Source organism: Seriola lalandi, unplaced genomic scaffold (assembly GCF_002814215.2).
Source record: "Seriola lalandi dorsalis isolate HSWRI2012SDOR001 ecotype SW California unplaced genomic scaffold, Sedor1 jcf7180002054609, whole genome shotgun sequence".
NCBI lineage: Eukaryota > Metazoa > Chordata > Actinopteri > Carangiformes > Carangidae > Seriola > Seriola lalandi.
The window spans coordinates 24,055-46,048 of record NW_019525162.1 but is presented as its reverse complement, the minus strand read 5'-3'; the positions used below and the strand labels follow the sequence as shown (position 1 = coordinate 46,048).

The window sequence follows — 21,994 nt, the reverse complement described above, 5'->3', positions numbered from 1 at the left end:
TAATTTTGTGTAGTGGATGAATGTTTTGTCTTTGTCTCAGATTTATATTGTGACTCTTTAGAGGAAACACTGACTGAAATAACTGTGCTCTTACATATTGTATATTAAATAATTAATCAATTATCACAGTTCACATTCTGGGAGTTAATGAGACAGAATTACTCAACATGAAACAAACACAGTCGAGTTAAAACAAAAAGACATTTGGGCTGAGAGCCACAGAAAAGGTGTTAATATGGAAGAGTTTACAGGTGTTACATCTGTGGCCTCCGCCCAGTGCATGCTGGGATACTCAGCAGCCGGCCGTGACCCTGAAAGGCAGTGAATGGTGGTGGAAAAAGAAATGAATGAGTCTGTGATTTCTTTGAAAGTGACATTTCAGAGATTGACATGTCGAGGATTCCTCCACAAGGTGAAATGTTAGCGTTAAATATCGCCGCAATTACCAGGCTTTTACTGTAGTAAAACGAAAAGGAAGTGATTCAGTTCAGTGACCTGCTTCTCTCTGTGTGCCTGGTTACAGTCAGTGGCTGTGAAAATTAAATGTGATTTGAAATTAAATTATCGTTGCGGGTTAATGCAGCTGAGAGCAGGGACAGTTTAGAAAACTCTCCCAGTTGGTGCCTTCAAGGGCAATCAGACATCTGAGAATTGAGAGTAGACATATTTAAATGCAGAAAAAAAAAACAACCACATGATCCTGTTGTTGTTAATATTTAATTTTTTTTTGTTATTTTTATATTGATTGAAAGAAAAAGTAAATAAAAAATCTGGATGGTATTACACTTCCTACAAAACATATTTGCTTTTGTAAGTTGGTTGTATATGAACATTGGGCTGCAACTAATAATTATATTCACGATCTAATAATCTGCTCATTATTTTCTTTATTAACTGATGAATCATTTTGTCTGCAAATGTTACAAAGTCGTGGAAAACTGCTGTTTACAATTGTTCAGAGAACAAGATGTTGCCTTCAGTTTTCAGTTTTTGTCCGACCAACAGTCAATAACCCAGAGGTATTTAAGTTATTGTCATATATCACGCATTATATGTCTCATGCACTTGCTATTTTTATTGATATTGAATAATTATTGTAGTTCATAGTTATAGTTAATTATAGTCATTAGAGTTAGAGCTGGAATACAAGGTAGAAAATTAAATTAATTGTCCATTTTTGGATTAGCTGAGAGTTAGGGGCGGAGTCAGAAACTGCCAAGATTGCAACGTCGGATCAGCTCGCTCTGAGCTTCAACACCGCTCTGCAGAAACCTGTGGGTGATTTGTCCAAACCACTTTTGTTCAGTCACAAGCTTGGAGCCTGGTTTGATGGATTCTCACTTGTGAGAAATGAAGCTTCCTTGTAAGGAGAGACTGAAACATGCCAAAAGAAAAACCAGTGGTCTAGTCCTTTAAACGTGAGTGGTTCCTGCTGATCCTGATTCAGTGCAGCTCTGCAGACAAAATCCTCTTCAAACATCTGAGACGCCCTCCAACTGTCTCTGAACTCAGACTGCAGCCCATCTGCTCTTCCTCCTGTCACTTTGTACTGATCTTCTATTGGAAATCAATAACTGATCAATGCTTCTTTTCTTTTTCCTTTTTTCTTTTTTTTTTTAACCACCTGATCATAAAGCCGCCAGGTGGTTCCAGATGTGTGAGTGGTACAGTGTGGATGTACAGGAAGACAGCGAGGGCTGAGCGAGGTTGAAAGAAAGACAGACAGAAAAAGAGAGAGAGAGAGAGAGAGAGTCAGCAGGTAGGTCGGTAGTTTTAAACGGGAACTGCGAAAATTGTTCAACAGCGTTGCCATAGCAACAGTGAGGATGTAGATCAAGGGGCTTTTTTTAAAACACACACACACACACACACACACACACACAGAGTGACACAGTGAGGTTAGCACAGGATTCCCTGCTATTCCAGTTTCTATGACAACTCACAACTCATCCTCCTCTCGCTGTCTGTCTCTCTTTTATCTTCAGCTGTAATGGAAGCAGCCATTAAGTCCTGACTTCAGCTCTGCTCTGCTTTATTGGCATGAATGGTAATCAACTGCTAATTAGCACCAATGATGATTAACACAAACGATAATTAAACACATAATAAGGTCTTGTATTGAACGGAGAGTAACATCAGCAGTAGTATAGATGGTATCAGTGATGAAGGGACCGCATGAAAATTACATCTGACTTTTTCAAATAACACAATACAGTTTATAATAATGTGTCAGTGAAGGCAACACTTGTATCTCAGAATAATATGCTACGGCACTAACATTACTTTCAGTGACTTTCAGTCCTCCAAACTGAATCTGGCAGCAAATAGAGCCGGAACGATTAGTCGATTAATCAATTAATCAATTCTGAGATCAACAGAAAAATTATTTTGATAATTATTTTTAAAAAAACAAGTATTTTGATAATCGATTAGTCATTTAAGTCATTTTCAAGCAAAAACAGTGAAAAAAAGACGTATTTGCAGATTTCAAAATCTCAAGAAGGAAATTTTCTGCTTCTCTTTGTTTTTATTTAAAATTATAAACTGAATATTTGGGGTTTTTTGGACTTTGGGTCAAACAAAACAACACATTGGAAATTGTCATTTTCAGCTCAGCCAATTTTCTTGACATTTTTTTAATCTTTCATAGACTAAAAAAATTAACCAATTAATAAAAAAAAATATCAGCAGATTAATCAACATTGAAAGAAAAAGTTTCCTGACCAGCCAGATAGCAAAATTATTCTGGTGAATACTTATACACCATGACTGTCTGGGCCACTTTTAGTGCACACACAGATAATCCGTCCTTCTGTCAGCCGACACTGCCGGATAACAGCCAGAATCGGCCCAGACGCGGCTCTGTAAGGCTGTACCTAGGAACAGTAGTGCTTTGCGCTAAATGCTAACACTAGCAGATCTGCATCCGTTTTCACATCTCACACTCAGCAAGAGAAACAATAACTATCATTCCCAAAATGCCAAATGCATTTGTTAACAATTTTCATGTAGCAACTAAATCATTTTAAGGGAAATAAGGAATGGTTATTAAAATTAGCATTTTGGCTAATTCAGTAAAATCCTGTCATGTTACCAAATAGTCCAGCAATTTTTATATTTTTGAAGCAAAACTTAAAAATGATCAATTACTACCAAACATTACTGATGAAACAGTTTCCTCTGGAAACTCAGTTTTTAAATATTAAATATAATATATGATATAATAGTGAAACCCTCACGTTTTTTCAGACAGGCCTTGATTCAAAAGTGGTGATTCAACTATTTTCTGAAACAGTGTGATATTTCCCTGTGTGAGTGTGTGTGTGGACATGGAGCTGAGGGTGAAAAACAGGAAGTGATGTAACATCCCGAGGCCATTATTAGCGCTGCAGAAGGTGGAGGTCAGACCAGAGTCAGCCGACAATCTGAATAAGATGTCGTCCCACCGTCAGAGAGGGATCCAGCAGAGAAGATGTCTGGACTTAATTACATTAACATGTCTGTGTAACGTTCTGGTCTGCAGCCTTTATTACGGTTATCACTTAGACCTGGATTTTAAAATGCAGAAATGTCTGCGGCTGTGAGAAGTGTCTGTGGGAGGCTGTGAGATTCACGCTAATGTCTCATACAGCTGTTAATGTTATTGTAATAAACAGACACAGTTTCCGAGACGTGTTTCAGCCAAAACAAAATAAAGTCAAATTATAAGATGGAGAAAAGCTGCAGTTAAAAGTTTAGTTTTTAACCTTTACCATGCTCCTACTAAACTCCAGACCTTTACAAATAAGTAAAGATGTATTTATATAGCACCTTACACAGATAAAAAAAATCACAAAGTGCTTTACATTATAAAAAATATAAAAGTTCAGGAGATAGGACAATAAATACAAATACTGTGCATTGACAATATAAAACTATATCTGTTGACTGTGGCTTTAATTACACTGAACGATCCTGTTTGTTTGATACGAAGCATCATCATTTTGGCGCTAACGTATTAGTAAGTGTCGGAGGCCGGAAAAAAACTTTCCCAGTTTTAATTGAGACTTAATTTAAACTCATGATTTCAGTTGAATATGTCATGAGCGCAACTTGGTGCTAAACATGGCGTACAGCTGAGGATGATGGGAATGTCATGACCCCTCGGTGGCGCCAAAGGAAAAGAAAAATTCAGTTTACAGTGATTTATCTTCTCATCTTCTCATTTCAGTGGCTGAAATCTGCAGATATTTATATTGTTTCACTATTTTAATAATGATAATAATAATAGTGATAAAAATAATTTATACCTAGATAACAAGATATTATCACGATTTTGACTGGACCTCATGCACTAAGTCACAGTAACTCTCCTCCTTAGCAACAGTCCTTAGTAACTCGTTAGCTGACGAGGTCTGATCTGAAGATGATCTTGTAAGAAAAGACACGGTGTGATTTCTGCCCTTGATTAAAATATTCTCTGATGCGTTGATCAGTGCGTCGTCCTGACATTTTCAGTTTCCATCTGCATCTGATTAACAAGGTAATTACAACGAGAAAACAAGCTTTGTTATCTCGAGATAACGGGGTAATTATCTCGTTATCTCGGCGCCTCTCTCCTGATGATATCTTGTTATCTTGAGATAAAGGGATAAAAAAATATTTGCGTGTATTGCATTTCTCTGCTTCCGTATAAAACAACATCATTGTAACTCACAAACAGTAAATACAATAATAAATTAGCACAACGTGCACAGACGACAACAACGAGTTCAACAAAATGTTTGTACTTAAAATTTCTGATACAATAAATTAATCATCAAAACAGTTGCAGATAATTTTTCTGTCGTTCGACTAATCGATTAATCAATAACCCAGATGGAGATTTTGGATTCAAAAATCTTAATTTGTAAAGTAACTGAAGCAGTTGGATCCATTTAAAGGCAGTAAAAAGAAGAAATTTCCGCTCCGACATGTTCAGCACTGATGGAGAGATGAAGGGAAAGATAATTAAAACAGCTTTAATTACTTTGAGAACAGTTTCCACCTGATGATGAGTCAGTGTTTGTCCTCAGACCATGATCATAATGTGTGTGTGTGTGTGTGTGTGTGTGTGTGTGTGTGTGTGTGTGTGTGTGTGTGTTGCAGCCACATGCCTCTGAGTCCGGCTGCTGACACCAAACATGATCGCCCGCGACAACAGGCGGTTACTAACGGCAACCCGACAGGCTCTGCTGTTGCCAGGGACGACGACGCGGATGACACGCCCCCTGGAAACAGCATTGTCGTCCGCATTGGCATCCCGGACCTGCAGCAGACGGTAACACATGTGCACACACACACACACACATATATATGTAAAAACCTGGAGTACACAGGATGAAATGAATGAATCAGCAGCACAAACCTGTCTGTCTGTCTGTCTGTCTGCCTGTGTGTCTCTTTCTCTGTCTGTCTGTCTCTCTGTCTCTGGCTCCCTCAGAAGTGTTTGCGGTTGGACCCAGAGTTACCAGTTTGGACCAGTAAGCAGAGGGTTCTGGTGACGTTGACTCAGTCTCTGTCGGATGTTTTGAACTATGGTCTCTTCCAGCCGGCGTTCAACGGCCGAGCCGGAAAGTTTCTGGACGAGGAGCGCCTGCTGAAGGAGTATCCTCTGCCCCCCATCACACCCATCCCCTACCTGGAGGTGAGTGGACGGTTCAACCAATCACGAGTCGCCGGCGACGGTCAGAGCGGGAGCCATATTGTTTTCAGGTTGTCTGTCCGTCTCATTCTCGTGGACATGATATCTCGGTAACGCCTCGGTGGAACTTCTTCAAATCTGGCGCAAACATTCAGTAGAACTCACGGATGGACTGGTTAGATTTTGGTGGTCAAAGGTCAAAGGTCAAGGGTGTGATGACCGCACTAAATGTGGTTTTTGGTCTTGTGAACACGATATCTCCGTACCGCCTTGAGGGAATTTCTTCAAATTTGGTAAAAAATGTTCACCTGAGCTCAAGGACAAACTGATTTTGGTGGCTAAAGGTTCAGAGTTAAAAGGTCAAGGTCACAGTGACCTCAAAACATGATTTTGGCCTTGTGAACACAAATCTCCAGGACTCAAGGGGATCCCTTCAAGTTTTGCACGAACATTCACTTGGACTCAAGGATGGACTTATTAGATTCTGGTGGCCAAAGATCAAGGTCAAGTTTAGTCAAGGCGTTACTGAGATATCGTGTCCACGAGAATGTGACGGACGTACAGGCGAAAACAAAATGGCTTCCCGCTCTGACTGTCTGCTATTATAACTGTCATTAACTAGTCTTCACTCCCATAAACTACCACTAACCATAACTAGTGAACTGTACAACCCCCAGTAACCTTTCATCCTTGATTTTATCCTCACAGTTTCGTTATAAGAGGAGAGTTTACACACAGAGCTACGTGGACGATAAACAGCTGGCCAAGTTACACACCAAGGTACACACACACACACACACACACACACACACACACACACACACACACAAACCAAAGTGGCTTTTGATGAATTACTTTATGTGCAGCAATAAAGAAAAGTTTTATTTTGTATGAAACTTCGTTATCTTTCCTAACAGTATGAACAATGACACGTGTTTAATAAGAAACCTGCTGCGGTCACGTCTCCACCGAGGAGACTCGTCTGGAGGATTACTACTGTTTTCTTCAGGTGTGACCTTGTCGTTTTTCAGGCCAACCTGAAGCGGTTCATGGAGCACGTTCATCAGAAGAACGTGGAGAAAGTTTCCAAATGGCTGGAGAAAGGCCTGGACCCCAACTTCCACGACTCTGACAGTGGGGGTGCGTACAAAACACACACAGCTCTCACATTATGTTATGTTTGTTTCATTAAACACAAACACTAACAAGTCTGACGTTTGTTTGTTGTCATATCCTGCTACATGTTTGACATGTGTTTAGCCTAGCATAGCACAAGAGGAAACTGCTAGCATAGCTCCATCAAAAGGTAACATACTTTCTGATTATAAAGAGTTTATAAGCTGTAATTAATGACTTTATTAATGTTAAATCATTTGATGATGCTTATAAGCCCTTTATAAGAACAGCTTTTGTGTTGCCAGGTTGTGGTAAAGCCTCCTCCAGCCAATACTTCTTACCTCTTGAATTCATAAGGGAGATTTCAGATTTTTAATTATATGCTTAAAGGAGCTATATGTAAGTTTTTGCTAAGGCTACATAGCTAATGTTAGTATTAACAGCTGTTTACTCTCCAGGCTAGAAGAAACTTTGTGAGTTCAGCATCAAACTCACCAACAGCTGTCCCCAGAGGTGGAAAGCAGCGGTGATATTAACTTGTTTTGCTTTTAGTTCAATCACCATTTTCTTCTACTGAATTTAGCATGCTAACCAGCTAACCCCGCTCTGGCTGCACTGTCTCGTCCAGTCTGAAGAAGTAGCTCCTCAGAGGACACATTATAACCTCTTGTCTTGTAAATACGATGGCTGAATTGGCAGCAGAGAAAACTTACATAAGGCACCTTTAATTATATTTTCTGTGAGTTTAATCTTGTTGTATATGAAGATTTTATTCTCTCAGATACATGATCCTGATGGAAACGTAGTAAATCCCTGTTGTAAGAGTTTAAAGGTCCTATATTTTATATTTTTCAAATGTTTTATTTATAGCATAGATATAAATATATCGAAGATATAAAAACCACCTCAGTGTAGTTTTACATCTCCTCTCTCAGGCTTCTCTCTGGAGCTCTAGTAACAACAGGTCTGTGAGCCAATCAGAAGAGAGGAGGCTCTGAGCCTCTCTTCTGATTGGCTGACTGTTTTTCTGACTGATCTAATGAAAATAAAGCAGATTTCAGGTAAAAACACTCAGAGAAACCAAATCCTGCAAGGTTTGGATGGTGGGTCCAGGTGGGCGGGGCTTGGTGACTGCTTTGTTGTGACATCACAAAGTTCCAGAAGTCCTGACGGCTGGTTTTCAGGCTCAGTTTCTGAATACAGGCTGTGTGCATTTCTCTGTGGACTGAGGCTTTGATACTTTCACAGTATTAATATAGAAGCTAGAGCTGATCTATAATCACACTACACATGGACAGAGACCTTTAGACTGGAGGGAACTTTAAATATGATGTAAAACAACAATACTGAGGACATGAACTCATGTCCTCGAGGAGAATGTGTGTTTATTTTGCTCTGATTGTGTAACAGTAATAACTGAAGTTTGTCTCTTTCTGACTCAGAGTGTCCTCTGACTCTGGCCGTGCAGTTGGAGGAGAGTTGCGAGCTGATTAAAGTCCTTCGCAGCGGTGGAGCTCACCTGGACTTCAGGACCAGAGATGGCATCACAGCCCTGCACCGAGCCGTCCTCTGCAGGAACAGCGCTGCTCTGACTGTGAGGAAACACCAGCCTCTCGCTGTGTTTGTCCCATTTTTTATTATCGGGGCCTGAGGGCAGGTTCAGATGGAGGCTGAGCAAAATCTCGAAAGGATGAGTCAAAATGCAAATAAAGCAAAGAGAAAAATTGTCTAAACACACCCTCAGGACCCTTATAGCCTCAGTGTTCAGGAACAGCTAAATCATCAGTGTGTTCTCTGGTCCATCACTGTCACATTATAGGATGTAATGGAAGATGCAGCCTCTGGAGCCTGAACATGTCGAGTCTAGCTTTGCTCAGACGCTGGGGATCTCGTGGCAGCTCCTCTCAGCTGCACCGACACCTTCTCCAACACCCGGGGCCAGAATTACTGAGGCTTCGTACTCTGGTTTTTCAGACGCAGATGTGACTCATTCTGTCTCCGAATGTATTTATCAGTCGCAACTGTCAGCAAGTGTCTGCAAGGTGCATTTCTACATCTCTGCGGTTTAGGCAGGATCAGGATCAGGATCAGGATCAGGATCAGGATCAGGATCAGGACTTAGGTGGTGAGTTTTGTGGGGAAAACACAGTTTAACTTGTGAGTGCTGTCCTGGTCCTCAGACCCTGCTGGACCTGGGCGCGTCTCCGGACTACAAGGACAGCAGAGGTCTCACTCCTCTCTATCACTCTGCCATGGTGGGTGGTGCCCCCTACTGCTGTGAGCTGCTGCTGCAGGACCACGCCAGCATCGGTACGGAGGCTCCACAGTGTCAATCCTGTGTGTGTGTGTGTGTGTGTGTGTGTGTGTGTGTGCGTGTGTGTGTGTGTGATGGCGTCGCTGCTGACCTTTAAACATGGCTGTTCAACTACTTTTAATAACCAATAATTTAGATTGTGTTTTTTCAGAAAGAAAAAAAAACACTTCACTTTTGAAACACTGCTGAAAGACTTCTTGTTGTCATGGTTGCAGGGATGACTGATGAGAATGGGTGGCAGGAAATCCACCAGGTGACACACACACACACACACACACACACACACACAATCAGTTAAATTACTTGTACTGATGAAAAGTTCAAACTCTGTACAATTATGATTGTGTGTGTGTATGTGTGTGTGTGTGTGTGTGTGTGTGCGTGCGTGTGTGTGTGTGTGCGTGCATGTGAGTTCAGGCATGTCGCTATGGTAACGTGCAGCACTTGGAGCACCTGCTGTTCTATGGCGCTGACATGAGTTCCCAGAATGCATCGGGAAACACCGCACTGCACCTCTGTGCACTCTACAACCAGGTAACTCACACCAAATGTGAATAGTATATATTTTTACACCTCAGTCATGTTATTAACAAACTCTGTGTTTTTATGTCAATGTTTATTCTGTAGTAAATAAAATAATCGTTGATGGTTTTGCAGGACAGCTGTGCCAGAGTGCTGCTGTTCAGAGGAGCAAACAAGGACATCAAGAACTACAACAACCAGACTGCCTTTCAGGTAAAATGAAAATAAAACTACAATAACCAGACTGCCTGTCAGGTAAAATAGAAACTGAACTACATTTGGTAACCATAGTTAGAAACATGAAGGTTTTATATTTGTGTCTAGAAAAGTTCTTTTTTCTTACGTGTGATCTCATCAAATTGTAAAGTCTAATAGAAAGACAAACAACAAATGTTAATTAATCTGCTGCTGAAAATAGTCCCCAACAAATTCTCAAAAGTTTGTTTGATAAAAACTGAAAAAGTATTGAAATTTTTTTTCACGCCGAAAAAATGAACCCAGAACTTTGCTGATCCAGTTGCTGTTGTTATGATAATGCTTGTGTGTGTGTGTGTGTGTGTGTGTGTGTGTGTGTGTGTGTGTGTGTGTGTGTAGGTGGCGATCATTGCTGGGAACTTTGAACTTGCAGAAATCATTAAGATCCACAAAACCTCTGATGTTGGTGAGTTGGCTTAGAGTTTAAACATGTTTACATCATGTGTGTATTATTTGCACATATTACAGTAGCTGGTTACGTTAACTCTGTGTGTGTGTGTTTGTGTGTGTATATATGTGTATATGTGCCCAAGTAGTTCCCTTCAGAGAAACTCCCTCCTATACCAAACGACGCCGGGGCGGCGTGACCAGGCCGTCGGCTGGAAATGGTCTTTCATCTCCACGTTCTCTGATTCGCTCAGCAAGTGACAATGCTCTGGAAAGCCCCGCCTCCTCTCCTGGCCCCTCCCTCCAAAGCCTGGAGACACACCACGACACTCACACACACTCGCTACGACGACACACACGCCGACTCAGGTACACACATATAAGACACTCGTGTGTACGGGTGTAGTTGACATTAGTATGAGTGTAGTTGACATTAGTACGGGTGTAGTTGACGGGTTAGTTGACAGTAGTAATGGTTTAGTTGACTGGTGTAGTTGACTTTAGTACTGGTGTAGTTGACTGGTGTAGTTGACAGTAGTACTGGGGTAGTTGACTGGTGTAGTTGACATTAGTATGGGTGTAGTTGACATTAGTATGGTGTAGTTGACATTAGTACTGGTGTAGTTGACATTAGTACTGGTGTAGTTGACAATAGTAATGGTGTAGTTGACTGGTGTAGTTGACATTTAGTACTGGTGTAGTTGACATACTGGTGTAGTTGACATTAGTACGAGTGTAGTTGACATTAGTATGAGTGTAGTTGACATTAGTATGGTGTAGTTGACAGGTGTAGTTGACATTAGTACTGGGGTAGTTGACTGGTGTAGTTGACATTAGTACGAGTGTAGTTGACATTAGTACGAGTGTAGTTGACATTAGTACGAGTGTAGTTGACATTAGTACTGGTGTAGTTGACATTATTACGGGTGTAGTTGACAGTAGTACGGGTGTAGTTGACAGTTGTACTGCTGTAGTTGACAGTAGTACTGGTGTAGTTGATAGTAGTACTGGTGTAGTTGACATTAGTACTGGTGTAGTTGACAGTAGTACTGGTGTAGTTGATAGTAGTACTGGTGTAGTTGACATTAGTACTGGTGTAGTTGACAGTAGTACTGGTGTAGTTGATAGTAGTACTGGTGTAGTTGACATTAGTACTGGTGTAGTTGACAGTAGTACTGGTGTAGTTGATAGTAGTACTGGTGTAGTTGACATTAGTACGGGTGTAGTTTGCTTCAGTAGCAGTTGACAACAGTATTATTGTAGCTACTAAAGCACACTTACAGTAAACTACAGCACTCAGTTATCACTGAGTAACCATGACGACTGTATCTTTGGATGCTGCTGGGCCTTTAAGCATCCGGTTTAAAGTCTGACCTGCCTGTCCGCAGCCCGAGCGGTGGAGGTCATGTGGAGACCAGTCCCCCGTCCTCCCCTCCCCTGACCCCACAGATGAGGAAGAGGAGGCTGTATAGTGCCGTACCGGGACGCACCTTCATCGCCACCCGATCCCACGTCCCCCAGGGGCCCGGCGAGATCCAGCTGCACCGAGGCGAGAGAGTGAAAGGTCAGACAGAAAAGACGATGTTGCATTAGACGTGTGTCGTTCTGCATGTCGTGAAAATACCACCATGTTTTGAGTCCTGACAGTGACTAACGATGAGCGTGTGTGTTGTGGATCTTCAGTGCTGTCTATAGGTGAGGGAGGATTCTGGGAAGGAAGTGTTAAAGGAAGAACTGGTTGGTTTCCTGCTGAGTGTGTTGAAGAAGTCCAGATGAGACAATACGACCCCAGACTGGGTAAAAACTATAAATATAAATGTATTAAAAATGTAATATACACACCTACTGTATAGTGAACATTTAGATATGATGTAAGACGGATGTAAACTGTGGTTCATTTTAAATGCTCATGTATGTTTCAGAGACGAGGGAGGACCGCACTAAAAGACTGTTCAGACATTATACTGTAGGATCCTATGACAACTACACCTCCTACAGGTAAAACACCAGTACTACACCACCTGCACCAACACTACACCACTCACAGATACAGTGGTTTTAGGTGGATACAATTATTAACCATTACTTTACTATTTATTATGAAGTTAACTTTACATAGTCAGGTAAAAATATTACATCCAAACAATAGAATTATGATAAAATAATATAAAATAAGTAAATGTTTTATGCCAAATCATAAATAAATATAATTTATTATTTATCATCATTTATTAATAACTCCTGATAGTTATTTTAAAGTTTAACTAAATAAAATGATAATGTCTATTCATTATTTATATGTAATTTATCAAATATGATTTATTTACTTTATTAATTCATCATTTTAATGAAATAGAATAATGAACTGCCACATCCAATGAATATGTTATTTTATTATTGCATTTTGAATGTGTACATCTACATTGCTTAGTGTAACATCGATTATAAAAGTAATCAGTTCAAATGAAGTAATGGAAAAGGTCAGTGATGGCTATGAATAATAATAAGAAATTATATTTACCTAACACTTTTCATAATGTGCTATTTTCACAAAGTCCTTGAGAAATCAATACAAAAAAGTGGAATCAGTTTTATTTACATCCGCCAGTTTTACAAATCACAACAGAGAGGGAAATAACAGTCAAGTTAAACTAATTAAAAACACAATGACAATATTAGGTGGATAAACATTTATTAAGAATATGGACACAGGAGTGGACACAAGCTGGAGGTCAAACTGTAAAACTGAAATGTTTTAATGTTTAATTCTAGATTTTTTTAGGCAGATCATGGACCTGTGCATCTGCTGTAACCCTAACACTAATGTTAACGTAATGCATCTTTTAATCCAGTTTAACTCTCCCGATACTATTAATATTCATATTTAAATCAATATAACACATTTATTTACGATTTAATATATTGACGTATGTAATTTTAAATCTCCAATCTCTGAATTTAAGATGAGGTGAAAATGTTTGTGTCTCTTCTGTCAGTGACTACGTGATCGAGGAGAAGACGGCCGTGCTGCAGAAGAGAGAGAGCGAGGGATTCGGCTTCGTCCTCAGAGGAGCTAAAGGTAGAAACAGAGGGATGAGCGGATGGATGGACGGATGGAGGAGTGGTGGGTGTTTGGAGGTGTTGAAAAAAGAGGAAGATATTTAAAACAGAGTGAAGTCTTCAGAGGAAGAGCAGAGAGCTTTAAAACTCCTCGCTGTGTTGTTTCATAATAACGACACAGTCCGCTGAGTCTCTGGTATCCATGGAAACCATGAAGACCACATCCTTCGTCCTGACGTGATTATTACAGCGACAACGAGCAGTGATTTAAAAAACGGAAGCAGACTGAGAGTTAATTTATTCTATTATCTCTGCTGTAAATTCAGTTTTCTTTTTTTTTCTTTTACTGATCTCCTCCATGTTTCACAACATAGAAGTCTAAATACTACGATTCCCATGAGCCTCAGCTATAAACTTGACCAGCCCCGTAGTGTCAGAATCAAAATACCAAAATAAAACCTTATTTCTGTCTCTGCCTGTTTCAAGCTGAGACGCCCATCGAGGAGTTTGCCCCCACCCCGGCCTTTCCCGCTCTTCAGTACCTGGAGTCAGTGGACCAGGGGGGTGTGGCTTGGAGGGCGGGGCTACGGACTGGAGACTTTCTCATAGAGGTAACACCTGTCCTCTCACCTGTGGCATCATAATTAAAGCATTTCAGTGTAATCTAAAACAGTGTGTGTGTGTGTGTGTGTGTGTGTGTGTGTGTGTGTGTGTGTGTGTGTGTGTGTGTGTGTGTGATCCAGGTGAATGGCAGCGACGTGGTGAAGGTGGGTCACCGGCAGGTAGTCAGTCTGATCCGACAGGGAGGAAGTCGCCTGCTGATGAAAGTCGTGTCTGTTTCCAGAAAATCTGAGTCCAACCTGATCAGGAAGAAAGGTCCCGCCGTCATTATTCATTATTATTTATTTATTCATCAATATTCATTATTATTTATTTATTTATTCATTATTATTAATTATTATTTATATAGTTAATTCACCTCGTGAAGCAACCAGCTTATTTTTAAGGAATAATTCTTGTGTCATTTCTTTTATTTTCTTATATTGAAACTTATTTTTGATTTAAATTGTAAAATTGAGGTTTATTAAACAAGTTTTACATATAAACTATGAACTGAAATTCAGTTGTAAGGAGCAACAGCCAATGGAAGAACTCCAACTCAGTCACATTACATTCAGCTGACCAATGGTGGAACTATGATCACTCAGTCAGTCAGCGACTTCATGATTATTGAGCTAGCTCTGCTGTTGCGTTCCAGATTAAAATGACATCAATACAATATAATAATTAGAGCTGAAATGATAAAGTCGCTCAACAAAATCAATAATCTGCGATCATTTTGATGATGACATGAATCATTTCAGTTTTGGAGCAAAAAAGTGAAAAACAAAAAACATCCTCAGATTTAAACTTTAACTTTAAACAAAGAGACTTTGCTGTTTTTTTGTTTCATATCATAGAATTTCTTTTGGTTTTGGACCGAAAGGTCTAATGTCCTGTCATTGTTGACTTTTTCACACCTTTGTCAAGCAGGTTTCATCCTTTATGTCGGCCACTGAAACAAGATTTTGGAGAGAATAAATGTAGGAGGGGCACCTCGGGGCGACGGCCTGGATTTGAGTCCGACCCGAGGGCATTTGCTGCATCTCATCTCCTCTCTCTCTCTATCTCTTCCTGACTTTCCTGTCTCTCTCTGTCTGTGACTGTCAGAATAAAGGCAAAAAATCTCCAAAAAATAACTAAAAAAAAAAAAATGAAATGTAGGAAACACTCTGCCCCAGCAATTAGTCATAAAACTAAAAATAGGCCTACGTCTCTCAACAAGAGAGGCGGTGATCGCTTAAACAAGTCTCTCTGAAGCTGCTGGTTCTGGTTTATTATGACAGATTTGTCGACTCTACCACAGAGGATCTGAAATCACATCTGAATTTCGATATAATACTGTAATGATATTTAACTCAAAGGCCAAAAAGCCAAGTTATTTTCACTTATTTTTACTTATTTCTGTTTTCAGCTCCACCCCCTCCGAAACGAGCCCCCAGCACCTCGCTCACACTTCGATCCAAGTCCATGACCGCTGACCTGGAGGAGATAGGTAAAACAAACACACACACACACACACATGCACAGTGTTAAATCAAACTGTAGGAGTGCGTGTTGTTGACCTTTGCTCTGTCTGCAGCCAGGAGGAGACGTTTTGGTGAGTGAGTCACGTGGATCTGACGGTGCAGCTGTTGTTGTGTTTGTGGCTTTAGTATTAATGTGTGTGACGGTGTTGTAGAACTGGCATGAAGTTGGACTGATGTTGGACTGATGTTGGACTGATGTTGGAAAGATGGCATGGTGTTTCAGTCCGGGCTGTATCCGAACACGTCCTCGGTCTAAATATGTTTCAGGGAATTTGGAGGTTTAATGACTTAAAAACAAGTTTACAGTCCATTAGCGTTGTTCCATCGGATGGTAGGAACTCGACTCGACTTTTTCCACTGCAGATAGAACCTCCTCAATGCAACGTCTTCGCCTCCTCAGTTGACCACAGCGTGGTTGTGCAGGTTGCTGTACCAACAGTATAGAACAATAACTAACAGAAATGTAAGAGGCCACAGGGAGCGGTGCACCGTCGCTCCGTTGTTTTAAAAATGGTGGGTTTGTTCAGAACAGTGATGACACAATAGTGACGCTTATTCTCTGTCCAATCAGCAGTCATCAGCTCACCTGGAACCTCTGTGGAGGTGATACCAACAAAAGTACAAAGTACCAGGTTCTATTCACAACTTTTACCTGATGGAGAAATTAAAAAGTCAAGTTGAGTCAGTACCATGCAGTGTATGGAGGAAAAAATGACATAAGTATGAATAAATAAATAAATAAATAAATAAATACATGTAGAAATAAATAATTAATATATGCGAGCTATTTCTGAAATTTTACATTTATTTATTTATTTCTGCATTCTACATTCATTCATTCATTTATTGATTTATACATTTAAGATTTTGTTTATTTATGCATTTCAAGATTTATTTATGTATTTATGTACTTATTTATTTCTGTCATTCTACATTCATCCATTCATTTATACATTTAAACATTTATTTATTTATTGGTACATTTATTTATTTATGTATTTCAAAATGTATTAATGTATTTATTTATGTATTTCTATATGTATTTATTTATTTATACTTAAGTCATTTTTTGTCCTATACATGGGCTATACCATTACACATATTGATTATTGTCACGACCAAGTCCAGACAATGGTCGTCAATTGAAGCTGTAACAGAGTCAGCTCCTCGTTACTTTATTCTAAAGTCATGGCGAGATAAACAAGACCTCAGTGTTTCTAAGATCCTGCTACGACCCTGGTCACTGATAGTAACTGATGACTTTGTTGTGGTGTCATGTTGTTGTTGCTGTTGTTGTTGTTTTTGTGGTCATGCTATGATGTGATGAGGCTGTGTTTGAGTATGTTTTGTTTTTGTTTAAGTTGTTCTCTGTGTTTCTTCCCTCCAGAGAAACTGGACGAGATGTTGGCCAGCGGCCAGCAGGAAGTCGTTCTGAGGGGCCGTCCGTCAGACGACTTCAGAGCGGCGACGGTCAAACAGCGACCGACGAGCCGACGAATCACGCAGGCCGAGATTAATGTAAGACGAGGTTCAATTTAGGGAAACATGGTCCTGATGTTGCGTTTATGTGAAATCATAAATACCGGCTTCCAGCTTGTAAACAGTTTTCTCATCAACCTCCCAAGTTGTAATTTCGACTGGGTGAGTCAGATTTTTCTCAAAGCTTAAACACAGACATGCCTGAACACCAAACAACCACGGACAAGTCTGTATTCAAGGTAATTGAACCCGAACTTGATGACAATAGCATCTTTAGTTAATCTTCATTTTACCAACACTGTAATCATACAAACATGTTGAGTTCTCCCAGGATGTGAACGCCTGCATCATAAGAGTGACTGTTAGAGCCTGACACCAGCAGCTCTGTTTGTCTCAATGAGCTCAGGTTACATGAGGACAGTGCTGAGTTTGGATCTTATGGCAAAAGTCCAATATCTTTGTTTTGTGTGTGTGTACAGTCGCTGTTTGAGCGGCAGGGTCTGGTGCCTCCCTCCGCCCCAGAGAAGAGCACCATGGCTTTACCCAGGGGAATGTCAAGAACAAAGAGTTTTGGTGAGACATACACACACACACGCACACACACACACACACCACACACCACACACACACACCACACACCACACACCACACACACACACGGTATTGCACAATCACTTACGGGAATAGTTTTACTGTTTGGGAAATAGGCTGGGAAGATTAAGACAGGAAGCAGATGGCCTCGCTCTGTTCACTGTTGGACATTTTGGAGTATGGGTGTGAGCGTTCCTGTAATTGTGGGTAACAAATTAATAATACCTGGAGAGAGCATGTGAAGGACTTCAATCAATCATGAACCATTTGGATCAATGTGTTCGTTGGGTGTTTTTATTTTAACATCTCCATGGTTACCACGACAGGCACACCTGAGGACGACAGGATCACCGCTCTGATCAATGAGAGTCGGTTTCCACGGAGCTCCTCGCTGACGGACAGCTTCATCCCTCCTCCTCCTCAGACAGCCCCGCCTCCTCCTCCCTCCGCCGCCTCCTCCACCTCCTCGCTCTTCCTCCTCGACTCCGGCCCGCCTCCCTCCTTCCTGCCCCCTCCACCCCCAGCCCGAGGGGAGGGGCTGACCCGCTCCAGCTTCAAGCCGGGAGCAGAGCCGCGGCTGCAGGAGCTCTCCGATTCGCCGACGAGGAGCCACGCCCACGCCGAGCGGCAGAGGAAGGCGAGGTCGATGATCATCCTGCAGGACACGCCGCCGCCGCTGCAGCCTGACGCGCATGCCGCCGCTGCAACGCACACGCTGCACACTGCCACACACACTGCCACACACACGCTTCACACCGCCACGCATACCTCCACACTGTCTCTCCACAGCACCAGCCCCGCCCTTGGCCACTCACCACTGTCACGCCGTCGGGGTCGACCAATAGAAAACCCTTATGCTAATGTGGGACAGCAAGCACCACCCACCAAACCACAGAGGAGGAAGTCACCTTTGTTGAAACAGCTTCCTGTAGAGGAGCAGGGTTAGCAACGGTCACACTTGTTGTCTTTCTGATGTGTCTTATTTCCTGAGTGCATCATGGGAAGTTTTGTAGCACCTGCAGTTCCAGGTTTTTAAAAATGAAAATGCTAGCATACTTGACCAATAGGGATGATCTTTCTAAGCCCCGCTCCAAAAGTTCCTTCAGAAGGTACTACCCCCCTGAGCAAGTACGTTTTTTGTGTCTTCCCGGAACTAGTCAGTTGTTCCTCTGGTGGAAACACACCTATTGTGTACTAACATGGAAAACAGCGAACATGCAAAGAAATAGATTGTGCGATTGATTTTTGTTGGCTCAAATTAAATTACTTTAATAAAGGAGGTCTCTTTATTCACAGTGCCCTATTATGTGCTCAGGATTGAGAAACAAATAAAATGACATTGCTCCTTAATCATCAGTCTGACTGCTTGTATTGTTGTTCTTCTAGGACTTGGAATCAAAGATCATGATCCATCCAAATTAGACGGAGGCGGGCCTGGCAGCCCCAGCAGGGCGGAGTTGTACCAGCAGCAGGTTCTTTCAGAGCGCGCTCGGGTTCAGGGGCGCAGGTCGTCTCTCTTCCTGTCTGTTGAGGGGGCGGGATCAGAAAACCAGGTGCCGCCACTCCTGACACAGAGCCATTCAATGGATGACCTCGGCGAGCTTCCTCCTCCAGCCCCGGTCCTATCACCTTCACCGACACCTCACACCTTCCTCCACCCACTGACAGGGAAACCGCTGGGTAAGTCCGACAACATAACCTTATATTATCTCTTTTGCTTGAGTTAATGACAATAGTCAAGTAACACTAATCACTAATGTTCCCTAAGGACATCCGGTTGCTGGTGTAATGTATTTTTTGTCCAAGTAGAAGCATTCTAGTTTGTAGATCCAACACAGAACCTCGAGGTAGTCCACAAAATAAAAGGGGAACTAGGACAGTACTGTGAGGTACTCCACAAAATAGTAGAGGACCTAGGACGGATCCTTGAGGTACTCCACAAAATACTAGCAGATGATCTGGAACAGAACCCAAAGGTATTCCACAAAATAGAAGAGGACCAAGGACAGATCCTTGAGGTACTCCACAGCTCAGAAGAGAGTAGATAATAGGTAATCAGTACCTTGAGTCATAGTAAACTGTCTTTTGTACACCTTTTATTCTCCTTTTCTCTCTTCAGACCCCTCCTCTCCACTCGCTCTGGCACTTGCTGCACGAGAACGAGCGCTCACCGCCCGAACACCAAGCCCCGAGCCTCGGACTAAACATGCATCAGCCTCCACTACGCCCATACCCACCCCAGCCGCCAGCCCCGAGGGCAGACACAAGCGCACCCCTATGGCCACCCCGCAGAGCAGCCCTGAGCCCCGATCCAAGCGCACCACCCCACAGACGAGCCCAGAGCAGCGAATCAAGCGCACTACTCCTCAAACCAGCCCTGAGCTGAGGCATAAACGCATAACCCCACCCCTGTTCCCTGATGGACAGGTGGAGCGTCCAGAAACAGAGGGAGGAGTGACGTCACCTGCCGGCCCCTCACCTGAACGTTGGAGACCTTCCCCTTTGCCACCGCTGGCCAGTGAGAGTCACTCTGCTCTGATTGACAGGCGCAGAAGTCTCACAGTGGGCAGCTCAGAGGAGGAGGGCGGGGCTTACACAGTGACACTCCCACCAGCATTGTTGTCATCCAGTGATGAGGAAACTAGGGAGGAGCTGCGGAGGATCGGTCTGGTGACTCCTCCTCCTGCCTTTGCCACTACTCCTGCTCCTCCTCCCCCATCCTCCCTCACCCTATTGCCACGACGAGGTGGGGAGGGAGGGGGAGTAGAGAGTGGTCCTGACTCCCTGGGTAGACGAGGAGAGGAGGATGAAGGAGGTGATGAACGGCTCCATGACAGCTCCTCCTCTCCCAGCTCACTCCCTCCCTCCATCACTTTGGCCTCTCCTCCTGCTCCATCCTCCCCCTCCTCCCCACCTGCTGCTCACCCATCTCCTTCATCCGCCGCCACTTCCCCATCAGGCCTAAAGCCTCGCCTTCGTTCGCCAATTGGCCGGGGCCGCTCGGCGCTTCGAGACCCGCTGCTGAAGCAATCTTCAGACAGTGAACTCCTCCCCTCTGCTGCATCCTCCTCCTCGCCCTCCTCGCCACTGTGTTCATCTCCCACAGGTGGCGGCAGCCGGCAGCCACGCTACCTATTTCAGAGGAGGTCCAAGCTGTGGGGTGGTGGGGACGACCGCGGGGACGAACGCCGGGGCCTGAGCCCGGAGGAAGGAGGCGGCCGTCCGGCAGCGTTGGGAGGTCAGGGGTCAGGGTCAGCTATGGATCTGAGCAGCCGGTCGGCATCAGCCCTGGAGCTGAGCGGCAGGGCAGGGTCTGGACTGGATCTGGCTAATCGGCTACAGCTGCTCAACAAAGACAGTCACTCTCTGGGGGAGGAGCCAAGCCCCCTCGACCCGGGCCGGAGGTCACCAGTAGGAGGTGCCAGGTAAGTTGAACTGCCTCACATTGTAAATACTGCAGTACCACTCACCTGATAGTACTACTGTGTGTGTGCAAGTGTGTGTGTGTGTGTGTATGTGTGTGTGTGTGTGTGTGTGTGTGTGTGTGTGTGTGTGTTGTAACTTAAATCTATTTGTGTTGTTCCAGATATGTGGACAGTGGAGAGAGTAAATCGTAGGTTTTTATCTCTGGTAAACATTTCTTGTTATCGCTAAGAGATGATTTTCATTAGCTAACAACTAACTAACATTCATCTCCTTTGCAGACGACTAACTACTAAAAATCTAAAATTACTCTCCCAACTGACTTTGGGATAAACCCTCAGAATTGACTGTTCGCTAAACACCTCCGCTGAAAAATAATATCTTAGCACAAACGTAACAAGTCATGGCAGACCTGTCAAGCTTTGTGTTTAACAGTGTGTTTGAATGGTAGCATTGGTCTTTCATAAGAACTCATATGCTTTCAAAAACCAAAAACACAGGAACAAAAGCACAAGGAATAAATTAAACAGTGTGTTCATCCACTCAAATAAGCTTCAAACATTAGCATGTACGATTTACTAGCTAGCTAGTAAATTCTAGCATCTACGGTAATACCTTAATGTTACTTTGAAGGCAAGAGTTAGCATATATAGCATACATATGAACGTCTTCGTTGCTTGTCCAAGTGTGTTCTATAGGAAGTTAATCATGCAGAACAGTTGAACGGTGTGTAGCTGTGTGAGATTTATATGGTTTCTGCCTGTGTTATATTAGCATATTAGCATAGCATAGTAGCCTCAGTCATTTAGTATATTATTGTGTTTGTAACCATATTTAAGGCGTTTCTCATAAATTTCTCATTTTAAAATGAGTCAGCTGGACAGTGTTTCAACCCTTATATTTAACACTAGCATTAATTAGCTAGCTGATAAAAATATGCTAATGACAGTTGTAAGTTAGGCAGTTAAAGTTGACATCATCTAGAAATGAGAGGATGCTACACTAATTAAGGGGCTTAGGAAAGGATCAGTTACTAACTCCATGTAAACTCAGCTG

The 21,994-nt window shown here is 42.4% G+C and overlaps 1 protein-coding gene across 3 annotated transcripts in view; it reads left to right on the top strand.

The window, feature by feature from the left end:
- The window catches only part of shank3b (SH3 and multiple ankyrin repeat domains 3b), a 36,583-nt gene that overhangs the window by 6,493 nt on the left and 8,096 nt on the right, over positions 1 to 21,994 (top strand). Inside the window, exons 2-25 of one of the 3 annotated variants that reach the window (XM_087177514.1) lie at positions 5,128 to 5,299; positions 5,462 to 5,665; positions 6,371 to 6,442; positions 6,694 to 6,802; positions 8,221 to 8,372; positions 8,959 to 9,088; positions 9,308 to 9,345; positions 9,510 to 9,626; positions 9,750 to 9,827; positions 10,209 to 10,275; positions 10,406 to 10,625; positions 11,645 to 11,820; positions 11,940 to 12,053; positions 12,179 to 12,254; positions 13,253 to 13,335; positions 13,803 to 13,927; positions 14,060 to 14,192; positions 15,331 to 15,411; positions 16,833 to 16,963; positions 17,404 to 17,497; positions 17,842 to 18,456; positions 18,902 to 19,195; positions 19,635 to 20,940; positions 21,102 to 21,128. In XM_087177514.1, coding sequence (XP_087033640.1) covers positions 5,132 to 5,299; positions 5,462 to 5,665; positions 6,371 to 6,442; positions 6,694 to 6,802; positions 8,221 to 8,372; positions 8,959 to 9,088; positions 9,308 to 9,345; positions 9,510 to 9,626; positions 9,750 to 9,827; positions 10,209 to 10,275; positions 10,406 to 10,625; positions 11,645 to 11,820; positions 11,940 to 12,053; positions 12,179 to 12,254; positions 13,253 to 13,335; positions 13,803 to 13,927; positions 14,060 to 14,192; positions 15,331 to 15,411; positions 16,833 to 16,963; positions 17,404 to 17,497; positions 17,842 to 18,456; positions 18,902 to 19,195; positions 19,635 to 20,940; positions 21,102 to 21,128 — 4,610 coding nt within the window. In that variant the 5' untranslated portion in view covers positions 5,128 to 5,131. Of the gene's footprint in view, positions 1 to 5,127; positions 5,300 to 5,461; positions 5,666 to 6,370; positions 6,443 to 6,693; positions 6,803 to 8,220; positions 8,373 to 8,958; positions 9,089 to 9,307; positions 9,346 to 9,509; positions 9,627 to 9,749; positions 9,828 to 10,208; positions 10,276 to 10,405; positions 10,626 to 11,644; positions 11,821 to 11,939; positions 12,054 to 12,178; positions 12,255 to 13,252; positions 13,336 to 13,802; positions 13,928 to 14,059; positions 14,193 to 15,330; positions 15,412 to 16,832; positions 16,964 to 17,403; positions 17,498 to 17,841; positions 18,457 to 18,901; positions 19,196 to 19,634; positions 20,941 to 21,101; positions 21,146 to 21,994 lie in introns of all 3 variants that reach the window. The other 2 variants (XM_087177515.1, XM_023419700.2) reach the window with 2 other exon arrangements.